General features: G+C 40.0%; 1 protein-coding gene across 6 annotated transcripts in view; it reads right to left on the bottom strand.

Moving 5' to 3' along the window:
- The window catches only part of LOC102375298 (zinc finger MYM-type protein 4), a 54,984-nt gene that overhangs the window by 21,949 nt on the left and 10,503 nt on the right, over positions 1 to 22,532 (bottom strand). For 4 of the 6 annotated variants that reach the window (XM_025208045.1, XM_025208044.1, XM_025208046.1 and 1 more), the window contains exons 4-20: positions 21,626 to 21,693; positions 20,794 to 20,964; positions 17,205 to 17,283; positions 16,620 to 16,872; positions 13,224 to 13,398; positions 12,905 to 13,117; positions 12,096 to 12,246; positions 7,926 to 8,041; positions 7,532 to 7,804; positions 6,972 to 7,122; positions 6,555 to 6,727; positions 5,779 to 5,941; positions 4,165 to 4,305; positions 3,571 to 3,608; positions 2,490 to 2,634; positions 1,176 to 1,294; positions 159 to 330 (exon numbers count right to left, since the gene is read on the bottom strand). In XM_025208045.1, the coding sequence (XP_025063830.1) occupies positions 159 to 330; positions 1,176 to 1,294; positions 2,490 to 2,634; positions 3,571 to 3,608; positions 4,165 to 4,305; positions 5,779 to 5,941; positions 6,555 to 6,727; positions 6,972 to 7,122; positions 7,532 to 7,804; positions 7,926 to 8,041; positions 12,096 to 12,246; positions 12,905 to 13,117; positions 13,224 to 13,398; positions 16,620 to 16,872; positions 17,205 to 17,283; positions 20,794 to 20,964; positions 21,626 to 21,693 (2,601 nt within the window). Of the gene's footprint in view, positions 1 to 158; positions 331 to 1,175; positions 1,295 to 2,489; positions 2,635 to 3,570; positions 3,609 to 4,164; positions 4,306 to 5,778; positions 5,942 to 6,554; positions 6,728 to 6,971; positions 7,123 to 7,531; positions 7,805 to 7,925; positions 8,042 to 12,095; positions 12,247 to 12,904; positions 13,118 to 13,223; positions 13,399 to 16,619; positions 16,873 to 17,204; positions 17,284 to 20,793; positions 20,965 to 21,625; positions 21,694 to 22,532 lie in introns of those variants that run through there. The other 2 variants (XM_025208043.1, XM_025208047.1) reach the window with 2 other exon arrangements.

Raw genomic sequence — 22,532 nt, 5'->3', positions numbered from 1 at the left:
TTCCCTAGGCAAATAAAATGCTGATGACGGCATAGAAAGGTTTATCACAGCATAATGCAGGGCAATGGGGTCCAGTGCAGGCAGAGTTGACATTTGCCTACAAGCCAGTGTCACTGTGTCCTATTTATTTGCATTTCCTTTTAAATTTGATCACCTACCTCCATGAGAGTGAGATTTTTCCTTTTCTTCATCTTCTGCAATCATTTCTGCCATCTGAAGGAGATCAGCCTCAAATGGATTGGTGGGAATCTTCTCCTTGATGTCCTGAATGGTCTCAATGATCTTGTCAGCATTATCAAGAGTAGTTGGGATAAGCATGGGAACTGGTACCTACAACAGACACACAGGAAAGTACAGATTTCTTAGCACTGTCTTGTTTCACAGAAAATTAAGCAGTTTTTTGTCACAGAAAATGCAGAAAAAGGATCCAGCTATTTTCCTCTCTATTGCTCCTACTCTTTTTTTTTAAACCTTTTAGCCCACCTGCAGATTGAACAATTTTATAATTATTTCAGGTTTCAGACTATACATCATGCACAACACTGTTCAAGTGATAAAGGACTGGTTGCAATTTTCTCCCCAGCTCTGATACCATTCCACTGTTGGCTAGACATAAAAATGAGAGAAGAGCTTCAGTGGTTGAACATGCCATGCCTTTGCAGCACTTCCAGCTTCTGATAACCTTGTGATCTAAACACTAGGATCTGAAACTGAACCCAAATTTCTTGCATTGGATTAATCCATGTTTTTTTCCCCTAAAAGTATCACAAGGAATATCTACTTGTGACACTTGAGTTACTAGGAATCTGAAGTCATGGGCAAGCAATGGAAAAGCTACCTAATCAGGTATTATGTTATACACAAGAGACACTCATTTTACATTCCAAAGATTTAGTTCTCTAACTCAAGTCTTTTGAGGATAGGGTTCGATCTGGACCACTGGATAAAAGGTACAGAATTAAGGTGCCTTAGTAGAAATAAATGACCTCCAGGTCAATGCAGCTATACTTTTTGCAACCGTTCTTTTCCTGAATACTACTTACTGGATCTATCTAGCCACAGCAAGAAGAACAAGCATAACTACATTGTGCTTTGATCTGTTAAGACTAATCTTTAAAATTGCAGGCCACAACACATAACCCACGAGTTCTCAGATCTGCTAAAGAGAAACTTACAGGTACCGGCACCCCAAGTGGAAAAGGTGTATACTGGGTGAAGAGATGAACGGGAACCGGCACAAACACAGGTACAGGAACAGGCACCACAACAATTTTGGGTTGAACTTCCTCTTCCTCTGTTATATTAAAAATAAATAAAAGTGGTTTGGTTCTTAAAAATGAGTGAATCTATGGCAATTCAGTAACATCCAAGTGTGGGCCACAGAGAATTACCAGTTCCATTAGTGGTGCCTCTTGTCGCTAACTTCCCAAGCACAGCCTTGCGCATTAACCCCTGTGACTCTTAACATAGTGCATGCATACCAATATATGGATAACACACAGATCTTAACAGAGGAATACCCATCAGGCAATAAGATACAGCTACGTGAAACAGGCCAGGATTGTATACCTATATTCACGTGAGGACTGCGATTTAGACCTGACCTTTACTAACTAGCTTCCAGCCCATTTGTACGGCAACGGTAAAACACCAAGTCCCAAAAGATATCAGAGAGTCTTCCCTATTTATTTTGCTGGTCTCAGAAGGATTCCTTAAAACTTCTCAGACCATTGTTCAAAAGACACATGCTTGTGTTTTCATCTGCAAAAGTTAGCATGTTTATGAAAAATTGTATTTGCAGAAAAAGTGGATTGTTCAGTAACTGCCTATGCAACTAATACAGTTGTGTTTAGAGGCTAACTTAGATTTTGGTATTCCAAGCCTTTTATGTACTTAATGTAGTGTGTTGCTTGCATCTTCATGTTAAATTTTAGTGTTGATATTAAGAATCGTTAGAACTATAATTCACTGAGGGGCTAAAACAGAGGTTTTGTACATGAGGCTCTATATTCAAACAATAGCATATTAGCTCTAGGATGATGGCGATGAATTCTACATACAATTCAAAGTCCCTAAGGACTCAGTTTTCAGGCATCCTGAATATCTTTGGGAGTTAAACATGTTCAGAACCTTTGAAAAGCCAAGTTCTTTATCATTAGAATGGGTCTGATCTTAGGTTGGGAACCTGAGCTCTAACCTTGGTGTGACACAAGACTTTTACATGGCAATAAACTTCTCTGCACCACTTTCCATACAAGTAAAATTATGGTAACACACTTTTAAAGGTTAGTTGGAGGCAATTCTATAATGCATTTCACAAGTAGCTTGCATTTGCTTCAAGAAATTTGCCTGGAAATCAAGACTTTTCTATCTTTTTAAATATTACATTCCCTGTTCATAAAAACACTATATTTCTCGTTCATCTGAAATACAGGCTTTTTTTTTGCTTTTTTTTTTTTTTTTAGATAAAGTGATGATCTGATACATACCTGTCTGGCATTCCTTGTTTTGTGTATGAGGTTTGCAAGAGGTGGCCTTGGTCTGTGTGATAGGCTTACACAACAATGCTTTGTTTTTTAAGAGCCTGGGAGGTTGTGATGGTGGCAGTTTCAGGGCATCTGTCTGTGTACTAGCCTGGTTTTAAAACAGAAAAGAACATTGAAAAAGATGAGTATCTGTTATTAATGGCTAAGGCTGTATGAAAAGAAACTTCTTGCAATATAAGTTAATTACAGATGTCATTTAAAAATGAGAAATTAGTAAAAAAAAAAATTACTCCTTACTATTGGAGTGTGATTGCCACAAAAATTATTGCAAAAATGGAATTTGGTATCATTTTGCTCTTTGAGTGCCTTCACATCCATCATCTGAAACTGGTTAAATTCAGCTAACTTATACAATTAAGTATAGAGTACTTTTGATCTTGTCAACAATGCAGAGAACAAACAAAAACAGAGCATGTGAATCTATACATAAAATATTGCTTCCTAAATTCTGATTTTGGAGTCTACTGCCAACAAAAATTAAGAACCAAGAAGACCGAGTTAGTTTTGCAATTACCACATTAAAGTCACAGTGCTGACAGTCAGAAATATCCAGTAAACTGAGCAAACTGATGCAAAGTCACTGAGAAGGAATAAATATAAAAGCAGAACACTGGAATTTTTAGAATCAGTTTTGCTGAAAGCCGACTGATTAATTGTGCTCCTAAATTTTCTGCATACAAGGCTGAATATTTTTCTTTGTGATCTGTTCTAATAGCACGACCAGATTACAATACGAGCTCCACTATGGGGAAGCATGTATTTATACTTGTGTCCAAAAAGCAAAATGCTGCTTAGAACATCAAATCAGCAGTCTACTAGTACATGTAGGAAGAAAGACTTGTGTGCAGAAAAATTCTAGACTTCTGTGAAGACACATATTTTACATCTTGATTACTGTCAGAAAAGGGAAGTTCAGATACAAGCTGCAAAAGAACTACATATAAAATATTCAATGTCTTAATAGTTTGGTGTGTTTTTGATATTGTCTGAGCAAAGCAGAGAGGGATTCTCTTGTAAAACTTACATCTCCAATGATCTTTGCTGTTACAGTAGGGACTGCACCTGTCAGTTAGAACAATATAAGATTAGTTCCTGTATTTTTAACAGGGAGGACCCTAAGCTGTTGAAGTCAAGGGAATAGGATGTAGCCGTGTTGGTCTAAGGACAACTTCAGCTGAGGAAGCGTTTAAGGATGCTTCCTCAGCCTGACAAAGTGTGTTTGTACCCGAAAGCTTGCAAAGAAGAATTTTTCCAAATATTTCAGTTGGTCTAATAAAAGATATCAGATATACCCACAGAATCTTGCCTGCCTAAGGTCAAGAGAATAAATTCCCATTGAGCCTGAGTCTTTGTTGACTTTTTTTTTTTTTTTTTAAACTTTGCACAGTCACTTATGATACAAGCATGTAAAACCTGGCCATTTTGATTTAGCAGCTTTTTGCATAGCTGCAAAAGCAGGCACAACATGCAGGGAAATGGAGATGGAGACTTATTGTCTTCAACTAGAGCAGGTTTTAATGCTGTATCTCAGGTTGGTGAGAAAGCAAAATAAAGGTCCAAGGTAAAAAAAAAAAGAAAAGATGTAAAACCTCTGGAATTGCATATTTAGCTGTCCTACCTTGTAATACATTGTTAGAGTTAACTGTGGGCTGAGCAGCAGGGGTACTTGCAAGGGACACCACGTTTGCTATAACAGGAGTTGAATCCTTCCTTACTGAAGGAGGGGCTGCTGCAGCTGTTGGTGGCGTGGAAAGGTTTGCTGGTTGGAATGAATGGAAGAAAATAAAGTAGTGTAAGCAATAGCACTACAAGAAACAAGATGGATGTATCCGTTAGACCTGCTACAAGCACAAGACCCACTCCCCCAACCACACACTCCCTTAGAGAAGGTTTATGTTGGTATCAAACTGTGCTTAGTTTTTGATCAAAAAGATGCTTTCTTTAGCTGCCATAACCAAATCAGAGTAGCTATGACCCAGTCAGTGAGAGTCCATCAAAGCAAATCATCCCAGCATGAAAAGGACTTTGTTTCTACTATTATCTGAATTTAGAACAGTCAAACGGTAGGGTAGATTTGCACCTTACAGACTAACATCAGAGATGCATGTGCTTTCGTAAGCAGCAGCTTGCTTCATCTGATGCCGAGACGGGACAGCAGCTGAATTTTTAAAGCACAACATTTACAGCAGTGCTATGGACCCACTAAGAAAAGACCCCTAATGTGGTGGAGAAACTAAGCAAGGCATACAGTTAATTTTAGAGTTGTCTTACGAAGCCCTTCTAGAGCCAACAGCTGTTAGGTCTTTTCTGCTCGTAAGCACCACATCTTTACCACAATCTAAAGTAATTTTCAGACTCCCTCCATGTTCTTAACAGCCCCTGTCACTATATTAGATTCTTGGAGCCTGACTTTCAGAGGTTCTGTGCATCTGCTGCCCATCTGCCTCTGTACTCTCAACTTTTAGTACAAATTGATGTCTTTTCCATGTAGATACATTGAACAGTCACACGTATGCAGACAGTGTTTAGTTATGACCTATAAGTACTGTATAAATCAATTAGACATTAAAACGATACTCTTGGCCTGGGACAAAGCTTCCACTGATATCAAAGAGAGACTTGCAGGAGGATCAAAGTAGAATATGGTCAGAATGGATATTGTAAACTTGTAGTTGATATTCTGTATTATGTGTTAGGTACCTTAACACTGAAGTTGCACTCGTTCAGTGGGATAGTATACCCTTCTTTGGGGTCACTGCTATTTCTGCCCTTTTGTTTCTTTGTGACTTTCTGTGCTTATCCCAACTGCATTTAATTCTTAGAGACTCACAGTTCCTCTTCTCACTGGCTTTGCTCCCACCCTCCTTCCCATTCCTCCTGCTAAAATAATCAGTGATGTATGTATCTACAGCTTAGATTTAACAAGGATACTCAATAAGGTTGAAATATGGCTCTAAAAGCGCCAGAATGTCTACAGGCTTGAAAGACAAACAGCTGGGATTATACGCAGTTCACATTTGTCTTCTCAGTCAGAAAGTTTACTAACTTACCTTTAAAAAATGCTAAGATTCTATTAAATCTGTTTGTCCTATATATTCTACAGCAAGCAAGCTATGAGCCTACCAGTTCTGCAATAGATGTTACTAAATATCCTAATGAAAAGTTCACTGGACTGAGGTTTTCCCAAATGATCATACCACCAATATGCAAACTAAAAGGCAAGATGACTCACATCCTATTTTACCTGTGTTGTTCTGGGGAGGGGGTTCAGACACAGTTTGCTGATTACAGAACATCAGAATACAAAGCAGATTGCAAAAATGTTTGATCTCCCCTTGCCATTTCATGGACTCACTGAGTTTACCTTGCCTCTTACAACCATCACACTTGGCCATCTACAAAAAGCAGAGGGGGCAAAAATTAAAAGCTCATATGTAAGGACAACTGAGATCCCATTCCCATATAGCTCTGAATAAAGCAGTTAGCCTCCACAAAGCAATTTATATAAGAATACATCATTTATTGGCACCAGCCCAAAACAGCCAAATAAATCAGAACATCATACTGTGCTCTCCTATAAGACCTTCTTATGTGTAAAACTGGCATTCAGAAGATGTAGGAGCACTTATAACAAAAGGCTGGGCACCTAACCCCCCCACCCTTTTTTATGTCTTTGGAAATTTCCCTTGTAAAGCCTAGGAGCTGCTACTTTAAACAGCAGACAGGATTTTTTGGTGATGGAGAAATACAAAATAGGGAATTGTATGTCTCCCCAAGCTGGACACTGAACAAGCAGCACTGAAGAATCAAATAACCTAATTATGGCAAAAAGTCAACTCTCAGAATATTACAGACTTTTGCTCTTTTAGACACCTTCCACAGCTAAATAAGATCTTTAGAGGAAACAGTTCCACGGCAAAGAGCTCATAAGTATCTTGGCCGTAAGAGACTTTTCCCCCAACTATGGCATTTAAATTTCAGGGACAGCGATGCGCAGCCATAGCTTACCTGATAAAACAAAACCGTAAATTTAGACATGCATTCTTCTGAGCAAAACTCCTCCATCTTCCCACCAAAGTGATTCTGGACCAGTTTGGGGGAAGCCTGTAAACAGTAACTGCACATTTTACAGTGGTTTCCCCAGCGTTTAGCCAAGTCATGTTTATAAAGCAGTTTACAACCTAAAAAACCAAAGGAAGAACAAAAAACAGGCATTTATTTTTTATTAAAACTTAGCTGTCTTTGAACATCTATGTCTTGAGCTTATTCATGACTACACTCTTGACACGAACAAGTTAACAGAAAGCATGGACAAAGCCCTATTTGAGAGATGAGATTTCTTTCAGCATCACCTCTATTATTCTGATTTTATAGCATACATTTTCCAATTTGATTTACCTAATGCATAGCCCTGCCTTTTCTTACCTTCACTACAGAATGCCTTGTCTATGCCTGAGAATCGCACTGTCTCTTTGACAATTTTCTCAATTTTGCAGTATTCACACATTGCCATTACACTGGTTCTCTTCTTATACTCATCGCAGCAGGTCTTCCCACAAAACTGAAACATTTTACCCTACAGTGAAGAAAAATGATTCAATTACACCAAACTTTGTTTTGTTTTCAGTCTCTCTCTCTCTCAACTATTTAAAATCACTAATTGACAATACTGGACAGTTACCCCCTCCATTTATTTTAAGAACAAGTATAACTTCAGCAGCAGCAGAATGTTTCCATAGAAGAAGAATCCACCAACATGTTTTCTTCCTGAGCTGGAGAGATTGTTTCTACGTGCAAGAGGGAATGCTGCCTAGATAGCAATTTTGTTGGCAGTTCTGCCATACATCAAAATTATACTTAAAATCCCACAAGAGCCTGCCAAAGCCAGACACCAGACAACTATCGCTGGATTCTTGTACCAAGTTATGGTTTTGTGTTTTTCCCTATCCAGAGAGATCCATATGCAGAGCCCTAACCTTTATTACCTTGTAGTCAAGCAATTCAGGTTTGGTTGCAAACAGTCGGTTACAGTGCTGACACTTGAGTTTCACAACAGTGCGGGCAAAAGTAACTTGCTGGGACTGAGCAGCAAGCCTCTGTAGACCAGCTGCAGCTGAGCTGCTCATGGAGCTGGGGGAGACAGTCGAGGTAGTGCCACCTGCCGATACCGTTGCCCCCGAAGGAATGCTTACAATGATTTGACCCTGAGACAAGGGCACCACAGAGGAATTCATTCCTGCAGGCTTGTTGAACAAATTCTGTGGAGAAGCAATTGAGGAAGAAATCACATTTTGCAACAGGAAAACCCATCTCTCTGATTGATGTCAATATTTTGCCATTCTATTAACTGAACTTAGCAAAAAAGTTTAGACACAGTACCTGAAAAGCTACTACGCAGCTGTAGCTGCAAAAATTGCGTATGCTCCCATCTGACATAGCCAAGTGATACTGAGGGATTGCTGAAGTTTTGCAGCTGTTACACTGAACTTGAACACCTGATTGAAAAAATATTGGGAAATACGCAACAGTGAATAAAGACAAAAAAAAGCATTATAAATATTGTTTTCTGTACATACAAAAACACAGGAAGGTTTCTGAAGAAAAGGACAGATTTTTAACAGAGTAGGAACAACTTTCCATAGAAGAAGAAACTGGAGTAAGAGTGGACTAAGTGCAATGATGAGATGCTCATATAAGCACTGCAATAATTGTGTTTTGTGCTTGTTGTACACTGACTTAATCCTCACAATATCCTTAAAAAGTTCAGCAAGTGTTTGCCCATTTTACAAGAAGAACAAGTGGGGGGCAGAGAAGCTAGGTAACTGCCTACGGGTCACAAATGAAATAGGTGTCAGCTCTGAGCTTAAAATGCAAGAGTCTGGGGAACACTCCTGGTCTAAGACCACCCCTGCCATTTGTAATATGTTAAAATTGACCCTTTAAAACAAAAATGGAAACACAGAAGTTGCTGCTTAAATAAAAATACTTTTGAATGGTGTGGAAGCAACTAGACGAACTGCCACCAGCATCAGATTACTGGTATCAATACATCTACCCATTTCACCGAACATACGTACGTCATAAAAATATAATTATTAATATTGTGGTACTAGAACAGTCTGCATAAAATGTGATACTGTATATTCTCCAGTAAGAGCAGATGGTTAATTAGCTAAGAATCTCTTAATTGAAACAGACACCGTCATTCAAGCATTAGTGCCAGAACTAAACATTTGCTTGAGTTAGGATCGGGATAGCATAGGGAGACCAACAGTTTCCACAATCACAAAACTGACTGTCATCTAGACAGAGAGAAGACAACTCCTGTGTTTAAAAAACAAAGACCAATGAACAATGTCACATGCAGGGTGGCATTCTGTTCTCTTTAGTCTGCCTCGGCATCTAGATTTGGTCTACATGGCATTTTTTCATCACGCAAATCCCCTTCCCAAAATCACTTATACAAAGGCTGGTATTCTATTGTGCATGTCCTACGCACCTGGATAGCAACTACATAATCACATCAACTGAGCATGAATAGTATAGCAGCTGGTGCTCATGTGTGCACCCCTAAGGCCATATAGCAGTTCTGGATACAAAGAGTTGGGCAGAACTCATGACTACCAGACTCAGTCTCAGGACAGGAAAAAGCCATTGTGTGCCCATCTGATGTCCGCCCCCATATCTCAGTGGTTACAGCATTCACTAGGGATGCTGGAGGTCTACAGTTCTAGGTCCTCCTCACCTAAAGATTATGGACGGGTGTTACATGTCGCTGAGGAAAAATGCTTTTCCTGGCACAAAGAGCTAGCATTTGTGGTGGAAGAAGAACCACTTCCCTGCTTTAGCAAGTTTTCTAGCATCACCCGCAACGCCTGCACATTTACTGCACGTTTATGTGATGCAGTAACAGACCCTAGGACTCCCAGGCTAGGGGCAGACGTTACACATAAACTGGTGTAAGTGATCCAAAACTGGTTTAAACCTGCAACAGAACAGAAGTTCAGGGCATGTAAACCTCTTTCAAAATGGCTGAAACTGGTTTAAGATGAACCTAGCTGGACATAGTATCAAACTTAACTGATTTAAGTCAAACCAGTTAATGGAACTTCTGTCCCATATCCCTTCCTGATTCAAGTTAACTCACAATCCCCCAGTATCCCAGAATGCTTTGCAGCCCCAGGCTATGCTGTCTGCTCCATTGGAGCAGGGCTGGCCCCTCCCTCACAGAGCTAAGGCACTAAAACCTCTGCTCCCAGGCAGTACCTGTCAGCCCGGTGGGATGAAGGGGGACAACAAGGAAATGGAACCCTGACCCCCCTAGCCCCCAGTCTGTACAGGATAAGGGAAAGGAAAGTCCCAGCAGTGGGGGCTTTTTGCTCTGGAGCAGCTAGGTGAGCAAGGCTGGCTTAGCCCCTTTCCCCCTCCAGCCCCCAGCCTGGGTGGGGGGGAGAGGGGAAAGGAGGAACCACACCAACCTGGTCCTGGCCCCCGCAGCTGGGGTCTGCCTGGTGCAGAGGGAATGTCCCTACCAGGGTCTTTTCGCTCCCATGCAGCCCAGCTCATTGGGCTGAGCTAGCTTCCTCCCCAGCCCCCCACCTCCAAGAGCGGAGATGGGGTAGGGGAGGAACGCACCAGGCCCAGCCCGTCACCGCCCCCCACTCCCCCGCCACGGTCTGCCCATTGTGGGGAGGAGGAGGAGGGGGGAAACCCCCAGTGGGGGCTTTTCATCCCCCTACAGCCTGGCTTGCGAGGCTGGGATCACCTCAGCCCTGCCCCCTCTCCAACTCCTGCCCGTGAGAGGTGGGGGGGTGGGGAGGTGGGGGGGGTTTAACACACCAGCCCAGCTAGGCACTGGGCCCCCCAGCTGGGGTTTGCCTGGTGTGAGGGAAGCCCTCACAGAAGGGAAGCCCTCACTAGGGGCTTTTTGCACCTCTGCAGCCTGACTGCCATGGGTTCAGGCCCACCCCCACCCCAGGCCCCCCACCTGTGAGAGGCAATGTGGGGGGGGAGGGCACCAGACCCCTCAGCTGGGGTCTGTCTGAGACACGCTGGTGAAAGGCCACATCAGGGGCTTTTTGTAACCCTGCAGCCCAGTGACCCAGCCTGGGATCAGCTCAGCCGTGTCCACTCCCCAGGAGGGGGTGCAGCTCATCCCCACCTGGCTCACTGGGCTGCAGGGTTATGAAAAGCCCCTGGTGGGGGCTTTCACCACCCTGCCCTATCCCGGGCAGACCCCGGCTGGGTGCATTCCCCTCTCTGCCCCCCAGCCTCTCACAGGCCGGGGGCTGGGGAGGGGGCAGGGCTGAGCTGATCCAACCCCAGCCCAGCGAGCTGGGCTACAGGGGAGCTAAATCCTCAGTAGGGTCTTTCCCCAACACTGAGCAGACCCTGGCTGGGATGGGCAGTGCCAGGCTCCTTGTGTGCATTCCCAAAACCACCTCTCACAGGTGTGGGGAGGAAGCAGGGATGAGCCAATTGGAGCCCTGCTACCCAAGCTGCAGGGGGTGAAAAGCCCCCAGTTGGGGTCTTTCCCTCATGCCAGGCAGATCCCAGGTGGGGGGGGGCCAGAGCCAGGTACTGTGTTCCCTGTCCCTATTCCCCTCTCAGGGGCAGGGGCTGGGGAGAGATTTCCTGCTGGCTTGCCTCTCCCTGTGGCTGACAGCGGGGTGGTGGGGGAAACAGCGTGTGTCCAGCAGCCAATCAGACCTGAGCTGCCACTGTGCTTGGGTCAACAGCCTTAGCCAGCTGACCATGAAGGGCTGGTGTGCGTGAGTGTCCCCAGGCTCCTGGCCCGGGCCAGTGCAGGCTACTGCCTGTCTTGACCACCCAAACACTGAATGACAGTTCAGTTTGTTACTGGTTCAAGCTACTCGGCTTAGAAAAACCTGAGAAGATTGGATCTTGGGCTTTTTGAACTTCTGTACTTAGCCCCAGTATTTCACAGTCTCCTGCTCTGAGTGGCTAGCTTCCTGGTACACTTTTTAGAAGTAAATTGTCAGGGCACTCAGTGCTGTTGCCCCCTTCCAAGTCCAGACTGGGGGACCAGACATGGGGTAGCAGTGTCCAGGACCCAGGGATTGCTCTCTGGCCAACCCCACTGATTAGCTGATCTGCAAGATTTGGCAGGGCATGGGGTGCAGTGTCCCAGCTACAGGGCCAGCACAGCTCTAGCTCAGTTGACTGGAAAAGTTGTCCCCTGCCCAGTGTTCAACCTCTCTCTCCACAACAATAGCCTTCCAGGTGCATAGGGCTACATATATTTTAGAGGTATAAGCTTGATAGTTTATAAGTGCCTATGCATGTGCGCACACATACAACAGAAGAGGTAGCGAACTAAATGTTGGCAAAAAACTTTAGTTTTTCTTGGTGAAATACATTAGTGTTATTCAAAAATCTAACATCTGTAGTCATACTAATTGTGTATACTTCAGAAAAGAACGTTACTTTTGGTTCAATCTTATTAGCCAATTTTTTAAACCTTGCTTTCAATCAAGATAAACAACTAGGTGGAATTATGCAGATAAAACAAAAGGCAAAGGAAGTTACCTGCAGAAGTAACCATTTTAACTCTGTATGCTGATAAGCAGTTAACTGAACAAAACAGCTCAGTTTTTCCTAAGTTATTTGTGCTCTCTATCATCTCAGCTGAAGATCTCAAGGACTTGCACAGTGCACAGGGAGTAATTTTTGCTGACTTCTGTGGAAAGAATAAAATAGGTCATTTATCTAGAACTTTACATTTTTTATTATGCAAATTAACCCACCTTGTAGAGAAAATGTGTATGAAAATGAAAGCCAGTCTGTCTGAATTAAGATTTCTCAAGAAATTACAGTAGTATTTAGAGTACAAATTCCTCTATCATTGCAATTTTGTCCTCAGGCTTTTTGGTTATATCCAAATGATCTCTCACATTATTACTAAAACAGGTGTGTTTCAATATTTCCAGTTTTGGCACTAGGATGTCTCACTCCTGGTATAACACAAATCATAATTCCGCATATCCAGCAGGGTATGTATCAATGCCTAGAACAGTTAGTTTACTAACATTTACTGTTAAAATAATGCTGAGGTTGATAAGCAACATCTCCATTTTACAGATGGAGGCAAAGAGAAATCACATGGCGTGCCCAGAAAGAGTCAGTAGAAGAGACGAGAATAAACCATTTCTACCTCCCTTTTTCAAATATTAGGTCACTTTATGCAAGCAGCGTAAAGGCAAATATCCCAAGCAAACCTAGGAAGAACTGAAGCCTGCTATTAACAACCTCTATTCTTTATATATGAAAATATATCCTTATGAATTCAGATAAGCTTTCAATCCATGGCATATCTGACATAAGTATCAAAAAAGTACCTGTTTGTATGCCGTGACACATGTTGAACTACAGAACTTTTTTGACTGGCCTTCTATTTGAAGCATGTGGCACTGGCCAGAGCCACTGTAACAGTAGCCCCCACAGTTCTCGCAGCAGTTCATAGTCAAATTATTAGCAGAACGGAACTTCGAGAAGCAGGCGTCGCTGCAGAGCTTGTGTACAACATTCTGGTAATTAACTTCATGTCTAATCTGAAAAAAAACCCCAAGTAATACAGAATTTGGTGTCAGAGGCATTTAAACTGTTCTGATTTGCAAGAAGTTCAAATAAAAAAGCAGAAGACGGCACATAAATTACCACTGCATTCTTCTGGCACATGCTGCACTTGGTTGAAATGCTGTTAGTGTGAATAGTAACAACAGGTTTTCTTTTCAGTTCATATGTAGAGAGACATGACTGGCTGCAGAAATCCTTACTGGAGTTTGTATTGTCGAACTGGGCAGTGATTACATCCTTTGGATTTAAAATGTCTCTATAATAATGGAAACAAAGAATACATTTCAGCTTGATATCACCTTCATATCAGCCTGCCACAGACAAACCACATTCTTTAGAATGAAGATAATTGATTTAAACTGAAGTTTTCTCTGTGCTGATTTAAATGAATGTCTTCAGGCATTTTTGGAGGGCGGGGGGAGGGGTAAGGCAACAATAGTTTTTAGTTATTTTCCAAAAGAAAGGTCAACTCTTATTGACTGGTAATCTTTCAAATAGTGCAAACACTGTATTTAGTTGCAAACCAGTAAGTTTTGCACTTCTCTTTGCTATGCAGGAGGATACAATTTATCTATACATACTTACCTAAGCAACTAGATAGTTTAATATACATTTATTCAGATTCTTAATTTTTACATATTATATTAGAATATGGTAACATCTTTATTTTATAGGAAAATGAATATTTTACTTGTGTTCTGTGTTAAGATGCATTCAGATGAGAATGGAATTAAAATGCATAAAATGTTAACTGTTTATATTAGATATGTAAAAGTACTTTAAAAAGTGCTACATGTAAGAAAGCAGCAAAAGTTCTGCAAAACTTGTTTTCCACTGAAACTTAACTGTTTTAATAAATATGTAATTAGTAAATTAAACATTGTTTCTGGTCACTTTGTTCTAATAATTTTAAGAGGAGACCTCTCTCCTATATTTTGTTTTCTTCCTCCAATCTATAATTTAAAATGAATTGCCCTGGTATTACAACTTCCAATCAACTGGCCTGCCAACTGTCAACAAACTAGACATTGAATTGGATTAGTTAGACTAAAACGAACAAATTTTCTCTCTGCACCTCCGCAAGAAGCCACTCCTCTAAGAAGGCATTTCTATACTTCAGCTGTACTTTCAGGAACTTAACCCATGACTTCCATCACCTCTGAGGATAAATTTTCTTTAACATTTTGGTAAAATAAGACAAATATCAACTTTATTTTTTTTATTTAAATGATTTTGAGTATAATAAAGTTTAGGGTGTAATGTAGGCTGATATAATTTAAAATTTTCAGAAGGCAGGTTTATACTTAATATAAATAAAGGATTCATTAATTTTATCCAGCCTGTCTGGAGGAGAAAACGTGTGGTGATAAGAAAGTCTTTCACACCTTTGTGGGCTTACTTTAGATAGACCAGTCTTTTTCAGCCATAATTCCAAGAGTGTCTAACCCAGCAAAATACAACAAAATGGCCTTTCTGGTTTAAAATCTTATTTTCAAGGATGGATGTGTGTGTGTGACTTACTTTAAAGATCATCCAAAGTTACATGCTTTATAAATGAACATAGAGTAACAACTAAACAAACTGTAATTCTGCTTTTAAATTCAGTAAAGGGAAGAGAGATATAAGCTATTCATGATAAATTTCAGAATGCCTGGATTAAAATTTGAAGGAGTTCTTTTAACAAGATCTACATTGATCAGAGGGGAAGAAAAAACCTACAAAAAGAATGCAACTCCATCACCCCATGTCAGCTTGACCACTGCTGTTCCAATTCTTCCTCCGTTGTCCTCTTCTGCTGCTCTACTCGAGAGAGTTACTTGCTGGATTTAACAGACTAGCTAGCCTTTCTTTTCTTCCCCTTCCTATCTGTTCCTGTACACACTGGACCTATTTTGACTAAATTGCCTTCAAGTTTCCTAGAGAACAATCTTTTATCACAACGTTTTTGTTGGAAGGATACATGCAGTAGAAGTTTAAAACAGCACCACATATCTTACAGAGAACTAATTCTTTACCCATAAGTGCAGAATGCAGATAAGACAACTGGACATTGCTACGTGGGATTTTACAGTGATGTATCAAATACTTAAAATAATAAATTGCTGATTTCATTTTTATGTTAAGCTGACCTTGTAAATCTGAAGGTAACAAATCTGTTGTTGGCATCAGAAAGTCATTTAAAAACAAAGGTGCACTCATTTTTCAAAATGACTTCCATAACAAAAAACATAACTATGAAGAATTCCCCTTGATACGCAAATCCTGCCACAATTCAGCTGAGAGGTTATTAATTTGTCTCAAGTTACAGTATATTGATATTGATGGTAGTTTGAACAGTGATTTCCAAAATCTCTCTTAGGTTAGCTTGGAAATCGTTTTTTGTCACAACACCGCTTATAACAATTAAAACTGGTTCTAGAGCAGGAGAGAAATTCTGGCTCAAAATTTTAACAGGACTGTAAAACAGAGGCTTACTTTCTTATCCAGGGGAGGTTTTTTCCAATTATGCTTATAAGGGAAAGTTGATTTTTCCATACTGGGCAGAGGAAGCAAGCATATGAGACTTGAGACCTGTTATGCCCCACGTCAAAATAAATGTTTTGTGTTCAATAATGCCATTGCTTTTCGGTTTAGCAGAGATTAACAAACATTACATAATGATAACATGCTAACGGTGTGCCCTGAAATGACTTTTCTAGTCATAGAAAAACCAAGTCTCGTGGAATGGAGAGCCTATACTCTTTGTGAAGTCTGATGACTAGATCAGAATACTTCAATTTTTGGTGAATCTCACGAAATCTGATCCAAACATTCAACTACTAAAATTTGACATTAAACTTATTAAAGCCAAAGAAATTTTTTTAAGATGAAAGGATCACATTAAATGTGTTCCAAAAACTTATACAAAGTGAGTAAGATTATGTAAGACTGCATTATCTGAAGTGGGGGGGGGAAACTCAGTACGTCTTCAGGCATACATTTCTTGCAGTTAATTTTCAATGCAAATAAAAACGTATGAACTTCTGGGTGAGAGGTCTAAAAAGCATGCCATATTTTCTCACATACAACACCCCCTCGAATATTATATACATCTTGTTTTTGAAAGGCAGAATAAAAAAAGATATTTCCTTATAGTAAGTAACTAAGTAGCGGTGGCTAGGGAGCAAAGCCTGCTCTATGTTCTGTTTCCTGTGGATGGCTGAAGATTTTACTTTCACTTTTCTGCTGGTAAGCAGCAGAAACTGCTCTTACTGTATTTCTCACAAAAATGTGCACTCCAATTTCCAGCAGTTTTTGGAAATGTATTGTAAGCGAGAAAACTGTGGTAGACAGAAAAGGTTTAAAAGCATATATAGCTGCATAATACAGTCCTTGTCCAGTGACAGGAAAGTGAGCTCACATTACCATTTGCAGACAGTTCAGTCAACAGATAAAGAATATTAGTGGGTAGAGCAAGAAACTAAAATGCTGCCCTACTTTGAGCAACTTGAGCAGGTTTTCTTGGTAGAAGCTGGTGGGCGAGAAGCTGGAACAGTGTATCCAGTGAGGCACAGTGTGGAGCAGAAGAGCTGAGTCGAGCCTTTCCTCTGGTATGCTGTTTGCCCCTTCTGGAGGATTTTTTTACAGCCAGAACAGGAAACCCGGATGGCCGTGGTTGGAACTGAAGGAAGCATTTTATTTACACCAGAGGATGACACAGCAGGCTGGAAACCTGATGTCAGCTGTGGAGCTAGAAAAACAAGAAAAATTATATACTACCAGCTAAAATGCACTGAGTTAACTTCTTCCCTGAAGTGAGACTTTAGGACTACATAAGCTATGCAAATGTATGTGGCTTGCGCTGGCCTTCTGCATGGCAGCAAGTTTCACCCATTGCTAAAATTAAATCTGCCCTATCAGATTAAGTTCTTGATTCTAAAGTATTTTGTAATCTCCAACCACAGATATACCAAAGTGTCTAAGTCAAACCAGACTTCATTTCTGCTGCAGTTAGAAATAACAAATGTGGAATGTAACAGATGCGTACAATTTTAATTAAGTTTGGTCTCTCCTGTTCCTTACCAAGAGGGCTGCCACTGACTGAAAATACAGCGCTGATTTTCAGCTCCCCTTCCTGAGTTTTTGGCTGCTGGCCATATTCCTAAAAGCAAAAGGGAAAAAAAAAAAAAAAAAAAAAAAAGAAAAAAAAAAAAGAACAAATAGACTTAGTTGAATATTTTGAACACAAAACTATCCATTCCCCAACTGTATTTTTTGGACTGCAAAGAGGCTTTATGCTTTCCCGGAGGATGCATTTACCTTAAGTCTATGCAAACAATGCTCAATAACTTGTTTCTCAGAGCACCTTATGGTCCCAATGGCAATCCTGAAATTTGACAGGACCTATTCTGTTCAAAGTTCTTTACATATTCAAGCAAGGTACAAATTGTTACAAAGTACAAGATGGGACCAAGAGTTCTTACACCCTTGAGCAGTTTATGAACTTAACAGGCAGAGAACTACAGTTGGTTACAACGTGAGCAATAGGTAACACCATGGCGTTAACCCAGGTTAAACAAGACATGCATTCATCCATTACATGTAAGTGAAGTGCACGATATAGGAAATTTCAAACTATTTTCAAAACACACACTGCATTTATTTCTCTCCAACAGGGAGCCCACAAAGCCAGACGAGATTTACCCAATTATTTACAGGTGCTTGGGGACACTAACACCTATGGACTACATGTTAAAAATTTCACAGCATTTCTGTTGAGTTATGAGGGAAAATTGCAGAATGTCTTTGCTAAGACAATTAAATGAATTATCTTTGGAATTCTCACAAGAGCCCCCAGAGGTACTAGTCCACTTTGGTACTGATGGACTGCAACATTTAAAAAGGGGAAACTAAACTGTTTGTGTGAACGACAGACAAAAGCCTATTTTAAAGTGTTTAATATTCTCTCATGTGTGTGTTTTAGGTAATAAAAACTGTAATGGTTTGCAACTCTTAAAACTTTACAAGTCAACTGTAAGCAAGTTTTAAAACAACCCAAACTGAGGGTGGCTGCTGTAAACACTATAGGATAGGAACTGGATCACGTCCTAATGTCAATTGTGCAAGATTAAGCCCTTAGACAGCATAAATTCATTGCAATGTATCTGAGCTGAAAGCTAGAAAGTTTCAGCCTTAAAAATAGCTTGTGCCAAAGAGTGTTCTGTATTTCAGACTGCAGGAAAAACATTCCACATTGAACAAAGCAAAATTAAATCTAACTCATCACACTCCGTATTACCCTCCAGTAACAAATGAAGTTGATACCTGCAAGGTTTTACCCAATGGATTTGTGTGTCTGACGATTTTAATTATGTACAACTTATTTTCCAAGTCTTCGCTGACATGCATTAATATGACCTTTGATAAGCAAAGGACATCTTGCATTACGTTCTGCCATATTCATGCAGCCTAAAATAAGGATCTGCCCATTATTAAGTATACAAATGAATGATATACTCTTATAGTGAGTCCCAAAAGAGAGAGAGAGTTAAAAATCCAATTTAGGGTTGTCATGGATACCCAACAACAGGTCAGAGAGTAAACAAAATTCAGGAATAATACAAAACATTAAGACAAAAATCATGGGGGGGGGGAACAAAATGAAAACTGTTACATGGATATTACAGGAAGCATGGCAAAATCTAAACAATTTGCTACAAATAATGTGCTCAGTGTTAATCAGTATATAGTAAGTTTTTCTTTACACTTATCCATGTGTGACACTGTTGTTCACTTGGAACTAGCAGGCACCAGGGAGCAGCTTTTAAAGTATTTTCAGACAAGAAACAGATAGGAAGAATAAAATAGGCAGACACAAAAGAAGAGGAAGATACAACAAGGCATGGAGATCAAACAGAAAATCAAAACAAGAACAGAGCCAGAAGAGAGGCACCAAACTCATGAGACAGATGGACAGTGTCTACAAGCCCTAAATTTTATATCATCTTAGACAGGGGGCATGTCTACATGTATGCTTTAATGCCCATGAAAGCATCACAAAAAAACATGCTCTTTAGCTAATGTGGATTAAAATAAGCTAATGGGCCTTTTTCTAGTACCTCACAATGGAAAGCTCTTTTACATGTTCTCCAGTAGTGGGGTGGGGGTGGTGCTTTGATCAGAGTGGCTTCAAGACCAGCTCTAATTAAAGCGCCACTGTATCTCATGTATCAGCATCCCCGTACTTAAAAATGGTGGTGGAGGGCACTTGAACTCATTCAATGAACTCATTCAACTCATTCAATGAATTTTAGTTCAAGCACCCCTGCTGCCATTTTTAAGCACAGGGACACTGATATACGAGATGTAGGAGGAGGCTGCTGGAGTACAGTAATTGCCATGCTCCAACAGACTTGATTAACTGAGTTAAACCACCAGGTTAAACCACCTGTTTAACCTGGGTAACCGATTAATCGAGTCAGCTCTGACGTACTGGAATTTCAGCGTGTCGGAGCAGCCTCCGCGCTCGTGTATAGGCTCCCAAAGGTACTAGATTTAATGTGCATTACCTAAAGTACATTAATGAACATGTTGACATCCCCACAAATATTATTTTGATCCCTAGTGTGCTATATTTGTTTTCTCAATATTAAGTGATCACAGTGCACATTATATACACACAGTTCTCTCATTCGTAAAAGCATTATACAAGCACTACCACAGCAGCCTATCAGGCAAGTATCAGTCATATTATATATAGTACAACTGAGGTCAATGGAAATGATTTGCTTAGAATCACAAAATGAACCAGTAACAAAGATGTGGACATTTAGTACTGTATTCAGTCCATTAAACCAGGGATTCTTAACTTTACAACCACTAAACCTTGCTTCTATAAATCACCAAAAATTCCACAAATTCTGGTCTTAATTCAGAAAATCCTGCTAGCACATACTATAAACTTAAATCAGTAGGAGCTAGGTATCTGGTTAAGTGCTTTTATGTTCAAGGCTCTGAAATTTCTTTTTAAAATTGTTCTTAGCCCTTAATGCTTGGAAATAAAACTATTAAGATAAAAAAAAAGTTGTAACAATTTACAATTTTTTTTCAGGAAAATATGAATTACAAACTTAGGGTAGGGGTGACCAACCTGAGACATTTATGCTAAAGTAGCATGGGCAGCCTCTGTGCAGGGCACATGGTGAGGAAAAAATAAATAAAATCAGCATATAGGGCAGAGAACAAAAAGCAAAGCAGCAGACTGTGCAAAAGAATTGAAGTGACACTCGGAGAGGGTGGGGGCTAATTTGTGGCACACCTGCTCAAAAGGCTGGCCCTGGCTGCTTCAGGGCTTTTAAACAAGATATTGTCATAGGTTGAACTAAAGGCATCTATTCTGGCTGTAAATGTTACAATAAACCATGTTAAAAATGACATATTACAGCATTTTTTTTTACTCAACTGAAACAGCATTATATTTTCAAGAATATGGTGTCATGAGAGAGGGACAAATAATTAGCTTTGGGTTTGCTGGTGGTAAAAGAAAGAGCCTTTCTATTAAATTGTATTGCTTCTCAAGGTTAAGTTTCAATCAACAAATCAAGTTTAGGATTTAATCCTTATCCAGTTTCTGGGATAAAAACCAAAGTATGAAAGAGAAAGGCACACTTACCTCAGAGTTATCTGGTTCATCTTTAATTTTGTCTAATAGTCCCTGTGGTGGTGCCATAGCTTTATCGTATTCATCATCCAAAGGCTCTTCTTTAATTCTAATGCTTGGTGTAAAGGAATTCCCCAGTTCTTGTCCAATGGGTTCCTTACTAGAAAATAGGTAGCTAGACTCCTGACACACAAGAGTATGGAAAAGAATTACGACACACCTAATGTTTAAATTACATTTTTTAAAATGGCTGTTTCCCTTCCCTAAAATACTTTTTCCTTGTAAACAATACAACATCCACTTTAAAGTGGTAGGCTCATAGAAATTATAGGGAGAAATCACAACCCAACCGTGGTCAACTCCCAAGAATTCACTTATTCCGTACTTTCTTTCATAGAATCAATTAGCAAAATACAACTATTCTACTGATATCATTCATTCAGAGACAGGATCAGTAAGATTAAAATAATCAGCATTTGAATTTGCCAGGTAGTAAAATGATCTAAGGAGACAAAAAGTGCATGTTCATTATAAGATATTCTCCATCAAGTCTGAGGAGTAAAAGCCAGCACAACATAGTTTTTACACCTCAGACCTGATGAAGAATATCTTTCATTCAAAAGCTTGTCTAAACTCTATCCCAACTGTGCATTTGGTCCAACAAGACATATCACCCTACGAAATCCTTGCTTCTTGCTTAATTCCTGGACCATCACGGCTACAACACCATACTAACACTACCATATTTGTTATAAAATATTCACTTTTAAAGTTTATACCTTAAACTTCGCAAAATATGTTGCTAGACTCACAAAAGTAAAAAGTGGCCGATGCCATAGCTTACCCTGAAATTCGATTCTGGAGCTTGTGGCGCTAACTGTGTCCGAATTGTTTCTTCTACTTGATTAGTAACTGTGGAAAATATTTACATTAAATGTAAATGAATACAGTTGTTAGAGGAGTAACTGCTTGGTGTCTCTTAAGGGTCTCATATCAATGTCCATCTCTACAATGTCTAAGAACCTCCCTAGTATTAAAGTATTAAAACCAACTAAGCCAAATGGCTCCCTCTTCCCCCACAGAAAGTCAGGCGAGAGTGCTTAAGGGGAATTGAATGTTTTCAGCATTTCACTTGGTAATTAATTCTCCATTTCAATGAAATGGTCATAAAATACTGAAGCAAACGTCCTTCCCTGTGGTTCTCTGCCTCCCAAGGTGAACCAGTATATTCTGATGATCCTGCCATGTTTCTGACTTAATATTTATATCTGGCTGTGGATATTCCAAAACAGAAGTATTCATCCAGCTTTTTCTTGCTTTTCTGCCTTTTGCATTTCCATCACCTGAAAGGTACTACCTTACTAATATCCTGGAAAATAAACTTTGAGAATAATCATTTGATATGTTAAAATATACTGGGTTTCCTACAACATTTTAAAAATAAAGATTTACCCTAACATATCGCCTAAGTTTGTAAAAGCATTGATTGCAAAATATTTATTAACGTACAAGGATTTGTGAGTGTATGACCAAGCATACACAATGGCAAACATGAGAGCTTTACACCCTGCAGAATTTCAATAAGCAATAGTCAGGAACAATTTATTCCTGGACCAGCCCTACAGTTACCTCTCTTATTTCCCGAGTTAAACTGTATATTCAATTCAGGTTGCCCAGTTTTTATCAAGTTTGGCATGGCATCCCATGTTGTGCTGTGGCTTCTAGAGCCTGGCAAGTTTGAAATAGGTGAA

This window comes from Alligator sinensis, unplaced genomic scaffold (assembly GCF_000455745.1).
Source record: "Alligator sinensis unplaced genomic scaffold, ASM45574v1 scaffold547_1, whole genome shotgun sequence".
Lineage (NCBI taxonomy): Eukaryota > Metazoa > Chordata > Crocodylia > Alligatoridae > Alligator > Alligator sinensis.
This window is presented reverse-complemented; position numbering and strand designations above follow the sequence as displayed.